The sequence below is a fragment of the Emydura macquarii genome, unplaced genomic scaffold (genome assembly GCF_026122565.2).
Source record: "Emydura macquarii macquarii isolate MOO-44397 ecotype Brisbane River unplaced genomic scaffold, CSIRO-AGI_Emac_v2 contig_2422, whole genome shotgun sequence".
Lineage (NCBI taxonomy): Eukaryota > Metazoa > Chordata > Testudines > Chelidae > Emydura > Emydura macquarii.
This window is the reverse complement of record NW_027132559.1, coordinates 17,616,605-17,636,622: the sequence shown is the minus strand read 5'-3', so window position 1 is coordinate 17,636,622 and position 20,018 is coordinate 17,616,605. Positions and strand designations below refer to the sequence as shown.

The 20,018-nt window shown below is 39.1% G+C and overlaps 1 protein-coding gene across 3 annotated transcripts in view; it reads left to right on the top strand.

Annotated features, from left to right (window-relative positions):
* The window catches only part of SNX10 (sorting nexin 10), a 63,746-nt gene extending 49,634 nt beyond the window's left edge, over positions 1-14,112 (top strand). For all 3 annotated transcript variants that reach the window (XM_067562027.1, XM_067562026.1, XM_067562025.1), the window contains exons 4-7: positions 571-671; positions 1,921-2,019; positions 11,194-11,409; positions 11,839-14,112. In XM_067562027.1, the coding sequence (XP_067418128.1) occupies positions 571-671; positions 1,921-2,019; positions 11,194-11,409; positions 11,839-11,920 (498 nt within the window). In that variant the 3' untranslated portion in view covers positions 11,921-14,112. The remainder of the gene's footprint in view (positions 1-570; positions 672-1,920; positions 2,020-11,193; positions 11,410-11,838) is intronic.
* The last annotated feature ends 5,906 nt before the right edge of the window (positions 14,113-20,018 follow it).

The following is a 20,018-nucleotide window of genomic DNA, read 5'->3' as shown; positions in this document are numbered from 1 at the left end:
AGCCTGTCAGTGCTTTTTACATGTGTATGGGAGGAAAGCATTAATCTTAGTAAGGGCAAACAGTCAAATGACTGGTGACTAAGGATCCAGTCCTTACAATTGCTTTCCCCTGTGTAGCGAGCATTCATGCTAGTCCTATTGATTTAACTGGGACTATGCATTGGAAGAAGCATATGTGCATGAGTAAGAGGTTGCAGGATCATGACCAGAGCTATTTTAAAAAAACAAAACAAAAAAAGCTCTATTTTTTTTTTTTAATGAAAAATTGGAGTTTTCTGTTGGAAATAATTTTCTGACAAACTTTTTGACCTGCTGTAATTGACATCTTCATCCTGGTCATTCTTTGCTTTCAAAACAAAATGAAGAAAAATATATTCCCTAGGAAGTTAGAAACTGATCCTGGTCCGGTTCAAGATACAACTGTTTACATAGCTCTTATAGTGAACTGAATTGAAGTCAATCCTTCAGTTTTCAGAAACAGAATTCTCAATACGTTTTTGGTATCAAATAGCTATGCTGTTTTCTGAAATCTAAAGGATTTACAAGTAATCAGTCTGATTTTTCCAACAGACAAATAGCATGTGTTTTACAAGGAAAACATCTTGCGTTAGGCGACGCTTTCGAGAATTTGTATGGCTACGGCAGAGACTTCAGAAGAATGCTGTGCTAATGTGAGTGATTTTTAAAACTACCTTCTTCCATTAAATACAAGTTTAATACTCTGCAGATGGCACACATAGCGGTAGGGTTTTTGTCTGTTTTGAACTGTTACTAGAGAATCATATAAATTAGAGTTGAGAGAGATATTAGCCCATATACTCCATACTCTACCAGTGTAAGGTTGTTCTCCACAATATATTTGCTAGTGCTTTGCGGGTATATCTACATAGTGGCCTGGCCTCCGAGAGCTTGAGTTCCAGCCTGAACCTGAATGTCTGCACAGCAATTTTTCAGCCCAGAACCTGAGCCCCACAAGTTTTTTATCACTGTGTAGACGTACTCTGCCTGGCCTGGAATTAAATCTTTCAAGCAATGGGGCTTCCACCAAGAGGTGCTGGAACAATTTATATAGTGGGGGTGCTGAGAGCCATTGAACCAAACTGTAAACCTTGTATATGATTGAAACCACTTCAAGACAGCACCCCTAGTTCCTGCACCTATGCCTCCACCATTGCCTTTTGGTAGCTATTCCCCAGAACTAGTCATGTCTAACACATTTAATCTTATATTTTATTGCATACAAGTTTGAATAGCTAGTGCTTTTAATAAATCACTAAAGATAAAAAAATGTAAATTACACCGCTCTAGATTTTCCTGATCCAACTGCGGAGTCTAGGTGTCTATATACTAGGTTTTCATATGGTCCTTATCACTGTGGTAGCTGACCACCTCCCAAAATGATAAAATGTGTACAGAAAGATACATTTATCTCTCTCTCTCTCTCTCTCTCTTCCTTCCATTTAGCAGATATTGGCTTTGCTTTCTATTTGTCCAAGATTTTTTTTTTTTGCTTTTGCCTGCTGATATAATTTATCCTCCTAAAATTAGGTGTTGCCAGCTCACATGATTTTATTGAAAATCTAGCTATATTTGGGTTTTCCCCCATCCTCTCAAAATCCCAGCTCCTGGAGTAATGTGATTACTTCCGTTTTTATTTTAATAAATAGTAAGTTTCTAGCTCTTGTCTCTTCTGGAAAAAGCTGAAAATGTGACCCCTAAAGGGTAAAAAAAACCAGAAAGCAAATAAAAAGAACCCAAAATTCATTATTTTCAAAATTTCATGATTTTAAGTCAAGCTCATGATTTTTTGGGGCCTGACTCATGCTTTTTGGATCCTTAGGGTTGGCAATACTGTTAACATAAACTTTTTTTCTCAGCCACTTCATTTTTGGTTTTAACTATGTATTTTATTTTTTAAAGCCAATTGCCTGAACTTCCACCTAAAACTCCCTTTTTTAATATGAATAATCCCCATCATGTGGACCATCGTCGACAGGGCCTACAAGAATTTCTTGAGAAGTAAGTACTGCATTTTAGGCTTCGTGTGTTTTTTATTGTTTAATGAAGTTACTGATTTGCTGTATTGCACAGCTCATCTCCTGTACATGAGAGCCATCTTGTGGTCAGCATTATATATTGCACTTTTAGATTTCCTCTGTCTCTCATTGACACATTTTCACACATAAACCCCTTTAGCTGAATTGTTGCAACGGAATTTCAGCTGAAGTTCTGCACATTTCAGTGTATTGATTATAAATGGGCATTTTTTAAAACATCACAATGTTTAAATTATTTCATGGCCTTATTTTGGTTGAAAATGCTCTTCTGGTGAAATCTGTTAGCTTTCAAGAATGAGCTAGACATGTTTAAGCAAAAAAACAGCTTTATGGTGGTGAGGAAACCAGTGTTAACACCTTTCTAGCAAACTCTTCTTAAACACAGTGGTCTGGGGGAAACTCTCTGCAGTGGGTTAGATGAAAAAAAAAATCCCTCTAGTACTATGACTGATGCTGCTGAGCTGCGGTTAACACCTATGTTTGTGTCCCCTAGTGTAGATAAGGCGATCTTACAGCTGGCGCCATTTTTACCACTAAGCCAAATAAGCTTGATTTCAGCAGGCATAACTAAAAGAGTGGTCAAAAACAGGACAGGCTGCTGCATCGTTGTCTATACTAGATCTCCCACCAGCACCAAGATTGCTTCACCTGAACTGCTCATAACACTGGTAGAAATTTTTTGGGTAATTTTCAATAGTATAGACTTGGACAGTAGAACCAGTCCTGTCTGTTCTTGCAAGGGACATGTCGTGTGAAAACATTGTTTAAAGGGCTACTGTGGATAGACCAAAAAAAATTTAAAAAGTCTCCTAGGCTAGGCTCCAACCTGAGCTAGCAAAAGGTTTTCAAAACTACTTTAACATGGTTTTAGCTCAACCACTCTGGCTGTTTAACAGCTATTGTTATATAGTGCTTTTCATCTGTAGATCTCAAAGCACTTTACAAAAGAAGTCAGTATCATTATCTCTATTTTACAGATGCGGAAAATGAGGCACAGATTCTTGCCCAAAGTTGTCCAGCAGCTAACTGCAAAACTGGGACTTGAACCCAAGGTACCTGAATCCCAGTCTAGCATTCTAGCCATGAGACCAACCATGTTAAAACCTGTTTTGCTAGCAACCGTGTTTGTACCATCTTGTGGCTTTTTCTACCATCTGTAAAATGTCCTACCATTGCTATCACTGGTGCCGCTCCATTTGTGAGTGCAGTGGTGGGACGACTAGTGAAATCAGGCTGCTACTAGCCACCAGCTACTTTGAGCATGGTTAGATGACATGAGGGTTAGATCGCCAGTCTCCTGTCAACACTAGCACTTACCAGTGTGGAGCTGTACCAATAATAGCAAAGGCAGGAATTTTTAAGCAAGTTACTATGCTTTTTGGCACATGCTCTTCCTGGCCATTGTCATGTAGCTTTAAGCTGAATCCTTTGCTCCCAGTTTGGGAAGAGCAAGAGGAAATCTGTGTTAGCAATGTGCTCAATAACTGGGAAGAGGATGCCTGTCTATAGTGACCCCATTAGCCATTTCAGAAACAGTCTTGTCTGTTCTTGCATAGAGTCATATCCAATCTCTGTCGTCCAGGACTTTTGTCATGACACTGCTTGAGGGTACATGATACTAATGCAGAGAGTGGTGGCGGATCTAGGGATTTCCCCTCCACCTCATTGATTAAAAAACAATTCAAGAGTTGCGACTATTGATGGGCTGGACAAAGCCTGCGGTAGTTCACATATCCATGTCTGAGCTCTCAGCCGTCTTTGTGCCACTGTGTGGATAATTGTTATTTTTAAAGATACTCTAATTTTAAAATAAAACTTGTAGGAATAGTGATCACCCCAGACTGCTTAACAGTGACTTCTATTACGGGACCCAATGTGTTTCCATCCAATGGCTGTGTTTCCAGAAGTGACATTAAAACAGAGATTTACTTTCTTTCAGCTTTTTGGACATCTATAGTTTAACTGAGTATTGTGAGAGGAGAATGTTGAGTATTTCAACTCAAGTCCGTTACTCCAAGAACATCAAAATTATTAGTGTTTGGGGCATTACAGTTTTTAAACTGGGTTTTTCCTCTTATAGTAATGATTTAAATGTTTGTGCTTCAATGCTGCGTGAAAGGTGGCACCATTCTCCCAGACACTCTCAGCCACAGGGGAAAGCTAGACTTGAAAGGAGTTTTAGAAAATATAGTTGTTAGGCTGAATTGGCTTGGCATCTACATCCTGTAGTGCTGCCCTCTGCTGCATGGAATGTCAGACATGTCCCTGTTTGTAGAAAGATTCTCTCCACTGGCTGAACTAGCATGCAGCTTCTTAGGCCTCTATTTTTGAGAGTGTTGGTTTATTCTTTTTTTGGAACCAAATGTCGTGAGTTCTTTTCCTGAAGCTGCATTTATGTGATTCATTGACAAGTGTGAGATCTGCATAATTTCAGCACTGGATTACTGCAGATTTTTTTTATATGACACATGCTCCAACAATTTAAACTAGTGGCACTGGTGTATGGTTAGTCTGGGGCCTGACAGTTCCCTCTGCGTTGATTTTATGTACATTTATGGACCTTTTTTTGACTCTGCTTAATGCTTTAAGTCTAAATTATGGGCCTCACAGTGTCTATAGCACAGAGCCCTCAGCATCTCCTCAGAACCACCAGGCTGTGCATCTGTAAACAACCGCTTCCTGAGGCAGACAGAATATCCTTTGAGGCAGCAAGTAGTACTTATGCAGACCCCCAGCCCTTATCCACCTCCCACGCAGCAGTTTGGTGCCTCCATTATTCCAGGGGGAGCAGTAAGGGAAATCTGTCACAGAGAAACTGAATGGGACCCTCCACGCCAAAACAGGAAAAGTCAGCTGTTTATCCAGGGCCAGGAGACAGGTGCCTGTCCGGCAGAACAACACACAACCACCCACTGCCATTTGCTTATGGGAATGAGCAGAATAGGGATCCCAAGCCCTATGTGCCAATCAGCTTCAGGAAGATGGGGCCATGGGTAAAATTTTCAAGAACACCTCACTGAGTCTTAGGCTCCTAAATTGCTTTTGAAAATGGGACTTAGGTTCCTAAATCACTTAGTCACTTTTGAAAATGTAGCCCTCCATCCCTAGCTTTTTTCTGTTTTTCCTCTCCTTCGTCCACCTCTGTGTGGGAAGGTTACTGGGACAATTCCCAGGACACCCACAGACAGAGGGGTGAGGATTTGTGAAGGGCTGCTGGGAAGAGGAGACTCATTTGCATGAGGTTTCTTCTCCCCACCCTTGAAGCACTCTGTACCACCCAGCTGGAGAGTGAATGTGGAGCTCTGTTGTCCCCACCTCCACACATCATCTCCTGGATCAGTTAGCTCTTATTTAGACACATGGGGTTTCTGTAGCTCTTCCTGCAGCATAAATCAGGGCAAGGATTTGGCCCATAGTTTGAAACAAAAAATAAAGCATTATAATTCATGCTGGAAACTGGAGTTGGATGAATCTGGTTTTATCATATATTCCAGCATTGATCCTGCTTGTCTGATAGGTGATTATCATTCTGACTGACAAAAGAACTGTAGAACTCAGCCCTTGTTACTGTCAAGTTCAATGTTTGAGAACTCTGCCTGCATTAGCCAGATGTCAGTTTGCTGCTTTTTCAGTCATAAATTACTTTTTAGGAATGAGGAAAACTACACATTTCCCCTTGGAAATATTACTGAAGACGCTGTATTGTTATGCTCCTTTAAACTGAAACAAAAAAACCTTATTACTGAATTAGAGGGGGCCAAAAAAATCAAGAAATTATTTTTATTAATACTAAGTTTTGTAAGACCGTGTTTCTTTTCACCCGTTTGTTCTGCACAAAACTTAATTTTGGGGCCTAAAATTACCTGAATGATAATTTACATTCCTGTTTATTATAACTCCAGTATGTATTTACCAAAAGTAATTTATTTTATTTAAGTTGCATTCCATTATTTTGCTTTTATTGATTGAAACTGGAGTTATTTTCTCACACCAATACGTGGTATAGAAAAAAAGGGAAATATCAATTAGTAATCTCTTGAGAGTAGCTATTCCTGGTAATTACAACTGGGAAACGTGCTTAATATTACAGCTTAATCTCTTGTCATAATATGGAAACAGATATAAATAATGTTTTGAAAAGTCCTCTGATGATTCACCAAACCAGTTCCTAATCTTGCCTCCCTACCTCGCATGCATAAATATAATGTGTGGAGTCCCATTGTGCTTGGTTCACTTTTGCCTTGTACCTTGTGTAGTCATTTGCATCAGTGAAAAGTGGGTATTAAACATTACCATTCTGATCTGCTTGTTGTTTACTCTCACTTTGCACTGGTATAAATGACTACACAGGGTATAGGACAATAGTGAACCAGGGCTGTTGACTTCATGTAAGGTTTACTCATACTAGTAAGGGATGCAGAATCGGGCCCCATCTTTCTATTAGCATTATTCTGAGTAGAATGCTTCAACTATTTCAAATTTGGTGTGTTGTGCTGAAGTGAGTAACATTTAGTTTGGGATCTGGCAGCTACTCCTAGCTTCTCTGGTTAGTTAAATTCTCTTCTTCATATTCCCAGCTAGTACCTGCTGCCTTTCACACTGGCCTGTTATCAATACCATTTCCTCTTTTATGAAACATATGAGGAAATCTAGGACATTTTGCAACAGAGGAAGATAGAGCTTTATTGACTGTGGCCTGTGTATTTCCCCATTTTCTCTGTCTGAATCTGTGTGTGTGTGTTCAATAGAGGGCACCAGAACACAGGCTGTGATCAGGAGTTTTTGGTAGGTTTTATTCCCCCCTCCCCTTCATGATCTGATGTAAATGGGCAGAGTAAATTTGCTGAAAACGAAATCAGAGTGTTAACCTTCCACACACATTCAAGTGTGCATCTGTCATTATATTAGGTTACAGTAGATACAGGAAATCTTTAGTTAGGATTAAGCTGTACTGTTCAGCCATATGCTGTTCTCCTCCAGCAGAACAGTGTATAATATACCTAATAAAATCACACTGAAGAAAGCCAGATTTTGGCCTTTGTCCAAATAAGACACAACACATGTTTTGCCTTTTGTAAATGTTCTCGCTTTAGCTGGGAAGAGGGAACATTCCTCATGCAGTATATACATCACTACCTCAAAATCTACATCCTTTCTTTTGCATCTCAGTTGGAATTTTATTAAGAGGTCTGCTCGGGCCTAATTTTAAAGGTCGACCCAAACCCAACCACACCACAGCTGACCTGAATCTAACCTGAACCTGAGAATGGCAAGTCATTTTCACAGCTGAGCTGACCCTTATAGTCAGTCCTTGTCGGGTTGCAAGGTCAGGCATGGAGCAGCAGGAGTAGGAGCTAGCATGGCCAGAGTGCTGCAAACAGACTCATGTGCTTCTGCCATTCACAAACCTGGCCCACGCCTCTTCCCTACCATGCAGCTGCCCCAAGAAGCCCAGGGCTGTCTATATCCCAGAGGGGCCTCAATCCTCCAAACCCCCAGCTGGGGCAGCCATGCAGCAGGACAGCCCCATAGCATGCAGGCATGGGGCAGCCTCCTTCTCTCCTCTGCTACCACCTCCCACCCGGCCCTACTGGGTGCAGGCACGGGCCAAGGGGGCGGTGTAAGGTGGGTACCCATCTGCAGAGCCCCATGAAAGCCTCCATGGTGGGCAGGAGGGGTGAGGTGTAGGGCAGGACCCAGTTGGCCATGTTGTGCCTCTCTGCTCACACCTGAGCCGCACCATTTGTGTGTGTGTCTTAAGGAGGGAAACAGCTCGTGAGAATACAGTGCCCCCTCTCCTGGTGGCAGCACCTCCACCAGTCAGTGGCCCATGTAAACAAGAAAGGACTGTTTACCACCACCCTGTCGTGCCATCCCCAGGGCTTCCTGTGACCCTGTGCCTGCCCCCAGTCTCTCAGGCCTAATTTTAAAGCCTGACCCGAACTCAACCTAAGCATGTTGACTCATTTTCATCCCCATCCTGACCTGAACCCAACCCCTGCTGTGTCATCTACACGTTATATCGTGTCTTTTAGACTGCGAGCTCTTTGGGGCAGGGACTGTCACTTTCTGTGTGCTTGTACGGCATAGCACAATGGGGTCCTGACCTAGTTGAGGCCCCTGAGTGCTACTGTAACAATAATATTCAATAATACTAATAACAACTGGTGACAAAGCATGAATGTTCTTGTTTTGGAGGTATGAATATTTTGAACATAAAAACAGAACTAGAAATGGATAGTGCAGACACTTGATTTTTCATTTTGATTGCTTTTTAATTACATCCTTCAAGCAAAGTAAGCGGCTAGTTCAGAAGGAAAAAAGCAAAAGTTGTCCTTTCTCAAACAAAGGGTAGATAAGGCATTCCAAGGACACATCTAGGTGAAGAGTGCATATATGACTGCTCACAAGTTGGCTTATAGTGGTTAGTAAGGAGCTCTAATGTTTTCCTTATATACTGTGTGATTGGTTTAATGAACATCTTTCTCGAATTCTTCCTTTCTGTGTTTCTTCACTAATTTAACCTCCAGATGGCACTATTAAGCAGAAAAGAAAATAACTCTGAAATGATGAGTCCAATGTAAAGTAAAATTGGTGCAGAAAAAGGACAGTAGCCTTGAGGTCTTGATCAACCTGTACTCTTATCACTTTTGTTTGCTGTTCCCATGTGTTAGGTTACCAGCAAGTTAATAACAGTGCTTCAGCAGTTCAAGGCTTAGTAGAATTGCACTGGACATGAAATAAAGCTAAAATGAATTTGTGTCCGATATCATTGACATTAGTGCTCATTACTTCTGTGGTGTAAAGCCTCAAACCATCTAAAATCAATTTTAAAGATTACCCATTATTTTATAAAGAAAATAAAATACATTTCAAACAGCAACAAAGCTGCAAGTATAGTGTAATCTCATGAACAGTTAGTTACTTGTGTTTTAGCCTAGATGGCAGGAAACTACTAAAGGTACAATACATGAAAATCTTCAGGGAAACTAAAGCTTATGCATGTTGAATTAAATGGGCTTGCTTGTACTATATTACTCTGAATTAGAAATGCAGATGTTAATATTGCAAAAATGTGAATCTCCTCAATGTTATCTGTTTTTAACTTTGGAAAGGAAACACTAGTAAGATTTATTTTAAGGAAACAAACCCAAACAAAAGGAATGAGTTTACACTTCCAGTTCTTACACTATCAATCTATATTTATTGTGTGGCATGATTTTTTTTTCTTTTTGTTTCGTGATGTTTGTGTCATTTCTTGTTTGGGATTTCACATTGACCAGGAGTGGCCAATGAATGATGGCTTTTCAAACTGTATTCATGAAGCTATTGCTGTCGAGGAGGGAGGGGTGTGGATTTGTAAATTCTGTGGCTTGGTTCATTTTTGTAGACTATTAGGTAGGTTTATTTTGGGTTACTGAGAAGTTGTTTTTAAATGTACTGAGAATTAATATTTTGTAAGCATGGATTTCAAGAGACTATATTTGTGATGTCTAGTTTTAAGAAAATTATGGGTAAGTTTATCAGAATAAAAGCTGGATGTTACCATGTTTAAAAATGTGCTTATCTTGACAGTACCAAAAACTGGCCCCTGTTGCAGCCCCACTTTCTCTGGTATAATTTCACATGTAGTGTGGTAGATCATTATGGCCCACTGCAAATATTTTTCATCACTGAAAACTTATCAATTTCAAGTGCATGTGTGTGTATGCAGACACACACAATACCCTCAAAATTACAGTTACATATAGGTGTCTTCTCATTTTGCTTTGCTTTAGCCTAAAGACAGAAATCCTTAAGTATATTGCATTAATTATTACCAGTATGTTGGTCATAATAGAGAACAGTTTTCAGAGTTCATTTATGTTAAAAATATTACCAACACGTGGTAATCTTGAAAGAACCAGTCTGTTGTACATTTCATGTTAATCAGGGTACTTGTATAATACAACTGATTTGTATTTATTTATTTATTTTGCTTTCACCAGTTCTTACGTTATTGTCAAATCTTGTATCCGATTGTATACAGATAATGTTGCCAAATATGATCATTAAATGGAAAAGATATTGGTAACTAAAACCTATCCTAAATATTTTTAAGTAGGAAATTCTGAACTGTTCTGGCTAGCTTAAATATATTTCAGTAAATTGCATGTAGTATGAGTATTAGTGTCATAAGGCCTTATTTTGCAAATGCTGAATATTCCCACTGAGCTCAAAAAGACTACTCCCATGAGTAAAGTTACACATGTACATTAGCATTTTGTAGGAATGGGCCCTTATTGTCTGCTGCTAATCATGTTAGAATAGGCATATTGTGCAATTTGTTCTTTATACAAATATTGCAGGAGCGTTGCATTTTCAAAGTAGCAATGCGAATGCTCAGATTTCAGTCCTTGTAGAGTAATTCTAACTTTCCAGTTTTTTTGAATGCATTGTGCTTGGATTACACAGTTCATGTGATTAAACAGGGCATGCTAAATGCATTTGAAGGCTAATTTTCACAAATACAAACTGCAATTGAAGATAGACTTTTTAAAAAAACAGCTAAAATGAAGAGTATTGTCTGAACTTAATGAAAACATTTTACAAACAGATTTAAATCAATGGCATTTTTACTATCCTTTAAATATATACAAATTTGTAAAAGTGTAAATATGTACTTCTAGTTTTTGTTGGTGCACATACATTCTATTTCACAGGTATTTCAGACTCCTGACTTTTTATGCTTTTAAACTCCTTTATCTTTTCCCACTCCCAACAGAAATCAGGCAATTAAAATTTTAGAGTAGATTAGTATTTTTAAAAATATATAGACAATTCTTGAATAGAGACCAAATTTCCATAAGTGCATGTGCCTTTGCCCCCCTTACAATCATTTAATTGATCCACATGGTAATAACAGATGGTTAAATGGAAGAAACGCCCTTGAAGTTATTCTTATAACAGATGTTCTTAACTATTAGCTTCATGTTTTTACTCACCTAAAATTCCAGATAATGTAATAAAAAGGTAACACATACCTAATCATTCTATTATGTGCAGTGCATTCTGAAACTAATTTGGGATTCATTTAAAAGCAGGACACCATTGAGAAAGTGTTCTAGTAATTCTGTGTATTTTTCTTTTTTTAAAGGATTCTACAAAATGCATTATTACTTTCGGACAGTAGACTTCACCTCTTCTTACAGACTCAGCTAAGTACAGAAGATATGGAGGCTTGTGTATCTGGACAGACAAAATATTCTGTTGCAGATGCGATTAATACATTTGCCTCTTTGAAACGACGTTTTCCTATCGAACAAGAAGAGAAAAAAAGAGAGAAAAATGATGCAGATTCTGATTCAGAGAGGTTACTTTCTTTCTTCCTTACATTCCAATATACATACATATATACATACACAGACTTTACTTTTTTGTTGATGTAATACTAAGATAATGAAAAAATTAATTGACTGAGATTTTATTGAGCTGTGACAGCTCATCATAGAAGTCTTCACACACACCTCCACACTGAATTAATGAATGCAGTAGAAATTCAATTATCTGCATTCTGATTATGTGAATTTCATTTAGTCAGACTTGAATTATTCGCGTTTAAATTATCTTGCTAAAAAAATATCCAACTGCACTCCAAATGGCTAATTAAAAGTCCAAATTTCCTGTCTCTCTTTGTGACTGGAGATAATTAAAGTTCTCCTCTGTTACTCAGGCTTTGAGTGTGTTGTGAAAACCAATTTCCTTTCTTTATTTTTTATTTTTTTTCTCCTCTTCTCTGTAGTTCATCCTCCAGGCTTGGACACAGTAGTGATGACAGCCTTTCTTATGGATGTAAAGCAAGCACAGTTCCTGAAGAATCCTGAAAAATAATTTGTATATTGCCATCCTGAGACCAGCGAAATAACATCCTCTCTGTTTTCAAACCATAGCTTTGAAACTGTTTGTTTGTTTGTTGCTTTTATTAAATGCACTGATTTATTTGTACATGTTGCCTATTACATTTAGGTTATGCAGCCATTAAAATCTTGACAAATATTGGGCCAGTGGCGCTCTATTGCCAAGTATAGCTGATAAAATATTTCCCTGGGTGATGGTATATTTTAGAACTTAAAAAATTAAGGTATTTTACATTAATTTAAAAGTTAAGTGTATCAAATTAAAATATACTCAAAGCAACTTCATGTACTTTACACCAGAGAAGTTTCATTCTAAACAGTTGTGTGACATTGGTGATGAAATTATATAGACTACAGGGTATTAACTTTTTAAAATAGCATAGCAACTTAAGGAAAACAGAATCTGTACCATTTGTTGCTGACAATTGGAGATAGTCTATATCTTCCCCTTTCTCCAATTTTATGGAAACCTTGCTGTTATCATGTACAAGAGCCAGAGCTCAACACTTTCAAATAGATAAATGTGACATGATATCCAGGGATGCTGAAAACCTTCAGATCCCATGGAAGCTAGTGGAAGTTATGGATGCTGTGAAAATCATGCGTAAAATCTGGCCCCACTGAAGTTAATGGGAGTTTTGCACAGATTTAGACAGAGTCAACATTTCACTTTAGGTATCTATCTTTAGGGACCTATGTTTGAAAATATCAGCCAAGTGTTAAACTAAAACATTTTAAATGAAGTGAAGCTGTCTTTCTAATAGGATGATAGTCACAGAACTCTAAGCCTTTGGATACAAACTGGAATAATTGTTTTTTTTTTTAATTTCACCTTTACTGTAGTAAATACATTGAAATATTGACTTTTTCACATATGACAGGATTGAACACAACTTTTTAACCCAACATTTGTTATAATCTGCTTTGCTCTTTGTTGGCAGCAACTAAGGGTTGTCTTGTCCTAGAGCCTGTCAACAGAAAATGTTTCAATGTTTATTTATATTTGATGTTTAACTGCTATTAAAGACAAGGCAATGGGTCTGATCCTGTTTCCATTGAAATAATGGCAAAAACTATAGATTTCAGTGCTGTAAATTCAGTCCCAGTATGGATTTTGTCTCACAAAGATACTGAGGCTAGTATCTTTTAACCGTTGAATTACAGAAACAATATATAGGCCAGCTAATAAAAGTTAGCATCCAGCTGGGAATCTGAGTGGTTTTAGAAAGGTGTGTCTTAACAGCTTGAGGATAATACCCCTTAGGTAACTACTCTGAACCACAGTTTTCTCTTGAAGGTAGATAGCAATTTCTGTTTCTTTTGCTCAAGTTTGTTGAATTGCACAAATATATTTTGTCATCATGTCTGTGGTGTGCAGAATGGACAATAATATATTTTCATATAACAGCAATAACCTTAATTAAAGCAACAAGTTACGATGACAAACTAACTTGAAGAGAGCTGCTATTGCAAAGTGCAGATTTTCATTTTACTTAACTTTTTCTTTGGAGGATGTTGCCTCCAAAGACTAATTATTTAGCAAAGCTGCACATAACATCAGTGAAAAATCTTGAAACAAACAAAAATGGAGAACTGGAATAACTTTTTAGAGTAGGAAATTAATTATCATTTTGTTTACTGTACTATTAGGTTTTTGATGGTTTTATTTGTTTTTTTTAATGTTGAGATAGATCATTTAATGCACTTTACACTTTGTGGCCTGCTAACACACATCCTGATTGTCTGTCAAAAATTAAAACAAAGGTAAGAGTTGGAGTACCTTTGTGACCACTTTTTGTAATTCAGGGATCTTTGTCTTTTGTGTATTAAAGAAGCTCTGCGAAGCAAACTCTTTCAGTGATAAATATTGGAGATTCATAATAATTGTATTGTTTTTAGCTCTATCACACTTTTCACAAGTTATATCTGTGCTATAAAATCTGCTACGTTATTCTTCCTATTATGCATAGAAATTTATTTAAAATGTTACTCTTGCAAGATCTGTTTTCTTAGTATTCGTGGAAACGTTCATGTTAAGTGATTAATGAAGAATATTCTGTTCTAGTGTTTGTTTGTTGTGTACCAAGAAAACAATTGTAAATGTTTTAGGAAATGTTTCTTATTTTGTGAAATTTAAATATAAAACTTCTTAAAATTTTTATTAGTCTTTGTTCTGATTTTAGCACTACGTGAAATATTTTTTTGATTTCTACAAGAAACTCATCTCATTGGTATTTTGGTTCTTGGGTTTTTTTTTTTTTTTTTTTTGTTTTTTTTTGTGTTTGACTACAAGTGATATTTCTGTCTAGTTTTTCAAACAGTCAGGATTTCTAATTCCCCACTCCTGCATAAAAAACCTACATCACTTGAATTGTTCCTGTTTTGCTCAGATCTACGCTTATATTCTTACCTCTCTTTATTTTATAAGAAAGGTTACTAGAAACAGAATATTCTTAAGTAACTAAATACAGCAAGTTATTTTTGTCTTAGGTTTTAACTTGTAAATGAGATTTATCTTATTTTTAAAATCCTTTTCCTAATTTTTTCATGACTTTTAGTACTCTACACGGTTTACTGTTTCTCAAATATTTTGTGTGTGCTATATGTTGTAAACAAACATAAATAACCCCAGTTATTTATACTTTTGAATTCTAATGCATATTTAACTTCAGGATAATCTAAATCAGTATTCCAACAACTTGTTACTTGTAATGCAACTGAAACATTCCTATAAACAAAGTAACAAAAATCCTTTTAAAAGAAAATGATTAATTTAATAACAGACAGCTCAGTTTTTATAAACATTCAGAGTAAGAAACTTGACACCCATCACACAACATTTCTAAATTCTGTGCCCAACATTTCCAAATTCTGCATTTGTTTTTTGCAGTTTTTTGTGATTTCTTGAAAATATTTTTTTCAGAACTATATTAAAAAGTATCCAGTTATATTTGTGACATAATCTGTTGTAAAATACAAGAAGCATGTAAAGTTAGCAGCCCTTTCAAGGAATGGGTAAAATAAAACCATTATATGTCTCAGTAGTTATAACAATAGTAGTAGAATCAGTGATGATGATCAGAGTTTACCCCCAAAAGGTCTGGGTTTGGGGTTTGTTTTACTACTTTTACAATACTGCTCTTTCTTTTAAGCACAAAAATGTAGTTCAGTACTTCCAGTGTCAAGACTGATTCTTCTCATGAAAGGCCTTAAATACTTGAAGTAAAATAGATTTTCCCTCTTAAAATTAAAAATATTCCCTTGCAGGTTAAATTGCTTCTTTGCTTACTTGAATAAACCATATTTAGAAGATAATTCAATTATCTTTTATAACAGGAACCAAAACTACTACTTTTGGTTTGGAACATTTAGAGTTATTGAATTGTGAGATACCCATAACATACATATATCTATTTCTAAGCATACATATGTAATTCCTATCCTATTAACTTTCCATGAACAATTAACACAATAAAATAAGAAAAATTGTAAACCATATATATTATAATGGTTTGCAGTTGTGCTATTTTATTCTATAATTGCTCATGGAAAGTTAAATAACAGTACCTTGTTGATATGATACCTCTATAATCTAAGTTTGCAATTACAATATAAACTACTTAAAATCATCATCTGCAGTTTGGCATCAAATACAAAACGGTTCCAGTTCTATGAGGAAACCACTGCAAGTACTAAGGCAAAGCTTGAGCGCATTTACTGGTGATCGTATTTAAAAAGCTGCAAATAAGAAACTTTACCAACCCCAAGTATACTTTCCAAAACCTTTCCATCTCTTTGTAGCTGTATCTCATTAGTACCAAGTTCCCCTTGCCTGTAGACTGCTACATTGCAAATCTCTCACTAACTGCTACTGTAATTGTAAAACTTTTCCTGATTGTTAGGAACACAGTTCCCCCAGTTTTTTTTGTTTTTTTTTTTGACATTTGCCATCAATTACTCTAGCAGCACAAACTCTTCCAGTGCCTGTTTCTTTCTTCCCAGTGCCTGTGCTCTCTCCAAAGGCCCCAGCGAAGCTTTCTCAAACTACCTTTTCCTGCCCTGAATTTCTAACTTTATACATCCTCCCTCACTAGCCATCTGGCTCCATGCGAAGAGGCAAACAGTTACTCCAACAAGTGCCTAGTCATCAGCAGCCCCCCCGCCCCCTCCTGCCTTTACTCCTGGAGGCAGCATTGGCACCACTTCCACTTGAGTTTTGCTAGTTTCTTACCTCAGGGCCTTCATCCTCTCTTCCCCCCCACCCCACTTGCAGTAGTTTTTCCTGCAGCTGCAAGCACAGACTGACTGTGTGTGCAGGGGGCTCTCGCGGCAGCTCGCTCCCTCCCACCCCGCCTGTGTGTGTGTGTGTGTGTGTGTTCGTTCCAGGCGCCTCCATGCGCCCAGGCTCTGCCGGGGGCTGTTTGTCAGGTAAAGAAGCTAGCCGGCCTTGATCTGGTAACTCGTAGCAACCGCAACCCATGGCAACGGCGGGGGAGGGGGTGGAAAAGGGGGGGAGGAGGAGGCCCAGCAATTTGCAGCTTCTCAGCCCTAAAAGCCAGAACCCCTTAACTCTCATGGCACAGGGGCGCTGGAACAGGTTGTACAGAGTGTGTGTGTGTATGTGAGTGTGTGAGTGTGAGCCATTGAACCAAACTGTAAACCCTGTATATGATGGAAATCACTTCAAGCCAGGGGGTGCGGGAACAGCCCTAGTTTCAGCACCTGTGCTCATGCATGAGATCTGAGTCTAGACAACCCCCCCCCCCCCCCCAACCCTTAAACATTCAAAAGTACCAGGAAATGCTGGGGGAAATGCAGCAGCATCCCCCTCAACACCCAGGGAGGAGGGAGTTTGGGGGGGGCTGCCTGGAGCTCTGCAGGGATCAGACATTTGCAGGGCACTGCTGGTTTATTTTTAAATGCACCCCCACCCCTTCACGTATATGTAAAACAAAAGGCTCGGAGGGGTGTATGTGCCTGTGAGAGCGGCTGTGATAATGGGATGCTGCGGAGCAGGAGGGAGGCTGCAATCTATTACCAGTCACTGGGCTGATGCAATTCTTTGTTATGCAAAATCCTGGCTGCTGGGCTCATCTGGGCAGGCTCGAGGAGGCTCAGAGCCAGAGGAAACATGTCTTTTTTTTGGGGGGGGCACACAGTAAAAGGGGGGAGCCCAGGAGTGTCAGCGAGGAGTGTGTGATTGTAGGGGAGTGTTCCTGTCCCTTCAATTTGCCATAGCCTGCTCCTCTCTGCAGTTACATTTCAAATCCCAATCAATGCAATTACCAGAGCATGGCCAACACTTTCCTGTTTACTGCCCTCAATATCCCTACCTTCCATCAAATCTTTATGGCTTTATCTTGTTGCAGCGACACTTGTGCCCCCATGAATTCTTTTCCTCAGGACTGGAAGGAACTGATGCTTTGTGAGGTGGTTTTTTTTTTTTTTTTTAAAGTAAACCGATGTGTATTGCTCAAAATATTACAAGGCAATGCAATATTGTCAGTCCTTCCTTTACATTAGCTTAGAAAACCTAGTGCCTGCAATGGGAGTGCAGAGTCTGAGACTCTGCTGGGAAGAGACCATCACTTCTGTGCAAGATGGGGAGACTATATCCTGCCTTGGCAAGGGCATTCACTATGCCCTAACTCTGTTTCCCTGATCCTATTGGGCCTAGGGACTCTTGGCATCTCCATGTAATGCCCCTAGCAGCCAGAAGGAGGTGCAGCTGGGCAGAGAGCATGCAAGAGTGGATTGAAGGAGGTGAGAGCTGAGCCCCCACCACCTGCCCCTCCCTGGGACATTGGACTCCAGCAATCTGTTCCCCAGCCCCTCTTAACAATACACTAAATCTCTGTGGTGGGTGACAGGGCCCTTCTGGTTTGTATGCGACTCTCCCAAGAAGCAGAGATGACAAAATATGTTTCAGATGCAGAGAGCTTAATGGGTTCGTTGCAAAGCCTAACCAGCTCCCAAACCTGGGCATCTCTTTAGCCAGGGAAAATGATTGATTGCTACAAAATACATATAGATCCGCCTACCCCATGTGCAGTGGCAGTTATTGTTGAGTGTTAGATTGTGTATGAGGAGAGGCGATGGCTTTCTGAGGGGCCCACTCCTTAATTCTCTCTTCCCCACCCACCTTATACAGCAGCTCTAAGCCACTGAATTAATTATTTTTTTTAAACAAAAGCAATTACAGAAAAGTGCAAATCCAATGCATGACATTTACCACTTCTCTGTGGCAGGCAGACTGTGTTTAAATGGGGGCCTTTCTGCGGAACAACAAGAGCCAAAAGGCCCTGTGTCATGGAGTAATGTAAGACACAATCTCGCCTGCAAATGCACAATGAATCGGGAAGGATTTATGTAATTAATTGACCAGTCTTAACCTGTTATCGTGATGTAAGGAATTTGGAACTCATTAATTTGGGCCCTGACAGATTTCATATTAGAGCTGGCAAATATGGATTGAACCTCTTATTCTTGCAGCAGCTGGAATTTCCATGACAGTGAGGATTAGTGAAGAAGACCTATTGCTGGAGTCAAACTGCCTCTTTTGTAATCAGCAGCCCTGCTCTGTATTAAAGGGATAATGGGCAAGAGGGGAGACAAAAAAAAGTGTGGGGGGGTGGAGGGGAGAGGTAGAAGATATTACCCTGGTGATGTAGGGAAGTGGGGCCTTTTTGCTCACTCTACTATTATTTATATGGGGCTCAAGCATTTGCAGGTGAATGAAAACCTTAAGAGCAATCATAAGGGAAGTGCAGCTACCTGGAGCTAAAGGGAGAGGACAGGCCACAGGCCAAAGATGTTCTGAGGGAAGTTTAAGGTTTAAAATGTGAGGGGGGAGAGAGTGTCTGCAGAACATTCTCTGTCTGTACCACAGAGCCTGAGAGCCAAAGGCTGCAGAAGGAGATTCTAGTTTTAGGCCAAAAAGGAGTTGGTACAATTCTTTAATTGTAAGTGAGCACACCAGGGCAACTCATAATGGAGGCTGGCCTTCTCTGGAGCACACTTACTGTCTCTTAGATAGTGGGCTACACACAGTCTTGTGCAAAAATAATGAATCTGTCGAGGTGCTTGTACTTTAATATGTGCCCTGGTCACACTGTATAAGACTTTTGAGTCAACTCTGCAGCAGGAAGGAAAGGTGGGTTTATGGTTAAGGCACTGGATCAAGAGATCTAGGTTAAATTTCTGGCTTGTCCACAGATTGCTGGTGTGACCTTAGCAAAGCTCCTAATTCTTTTGTGCCTCAGTTTCCCATTTGTAAAATGGAAGATAATAATACTGCCTTTTCCACCCTTTCGTTGCCTTCTGTATTTAAGGACTGTCTCTTACTATGTGTTTGTACAGTGTCTAGCATAAGGGAGCCCAAATCTCCACTGTGGTCTCTTGGCAATAATGTAATAATAATGTGTCCAGTTTATAACTGGAAGGAAATAGTCTGAGGCGTTTTATCTTTTCTTGGCAAGTCATAAATTACTGAGCATAAAATGGATAAAGTTCTTATAAGTAACGCTCAGGGTACGTCTACACTGCTGGGGTTGCACGGATTGATGCAGCAGGATCGATTGAGCAGGCTGTGGAGACCTGCTCAATCGATCCCAGAAGTGTTCTTCGGTAGACGCTGGAAATCCACCCTCCTGAAAGGAGCAAGGCTGCATCGACCAAAGGGCGTCCCTTGTTGATGCAGTGCAGTGGAGATGCTGTGGTACGGCAATGTAAGTAAGTCGACGGGAGACATGCAAGCTACACTATGTAGCTTGCGTGTCTCCTGTCGACAGCCGGTGTCAGTGTAGACCTAAATGTATTTAACTAGACTCCATCAACTTAAAAATCACATTTCTATCTATCAGGTTTTTATCTACTATTGCTACTAATACAATCTAATGAAAGAAATTAGAGAAAAAAATATTTCTCCCTTTTTTTCTGGTTTCTCTACTTTGTGCATTTGACATCAAGTTGTATCTAGTCACTTTCAGTGTTTCCCCTGTATAGTCAGTCATCTAGGTTTCCTTTTTATTTGTGTGGGTCTTCTGCACAATAGCAAAAGAGAGAG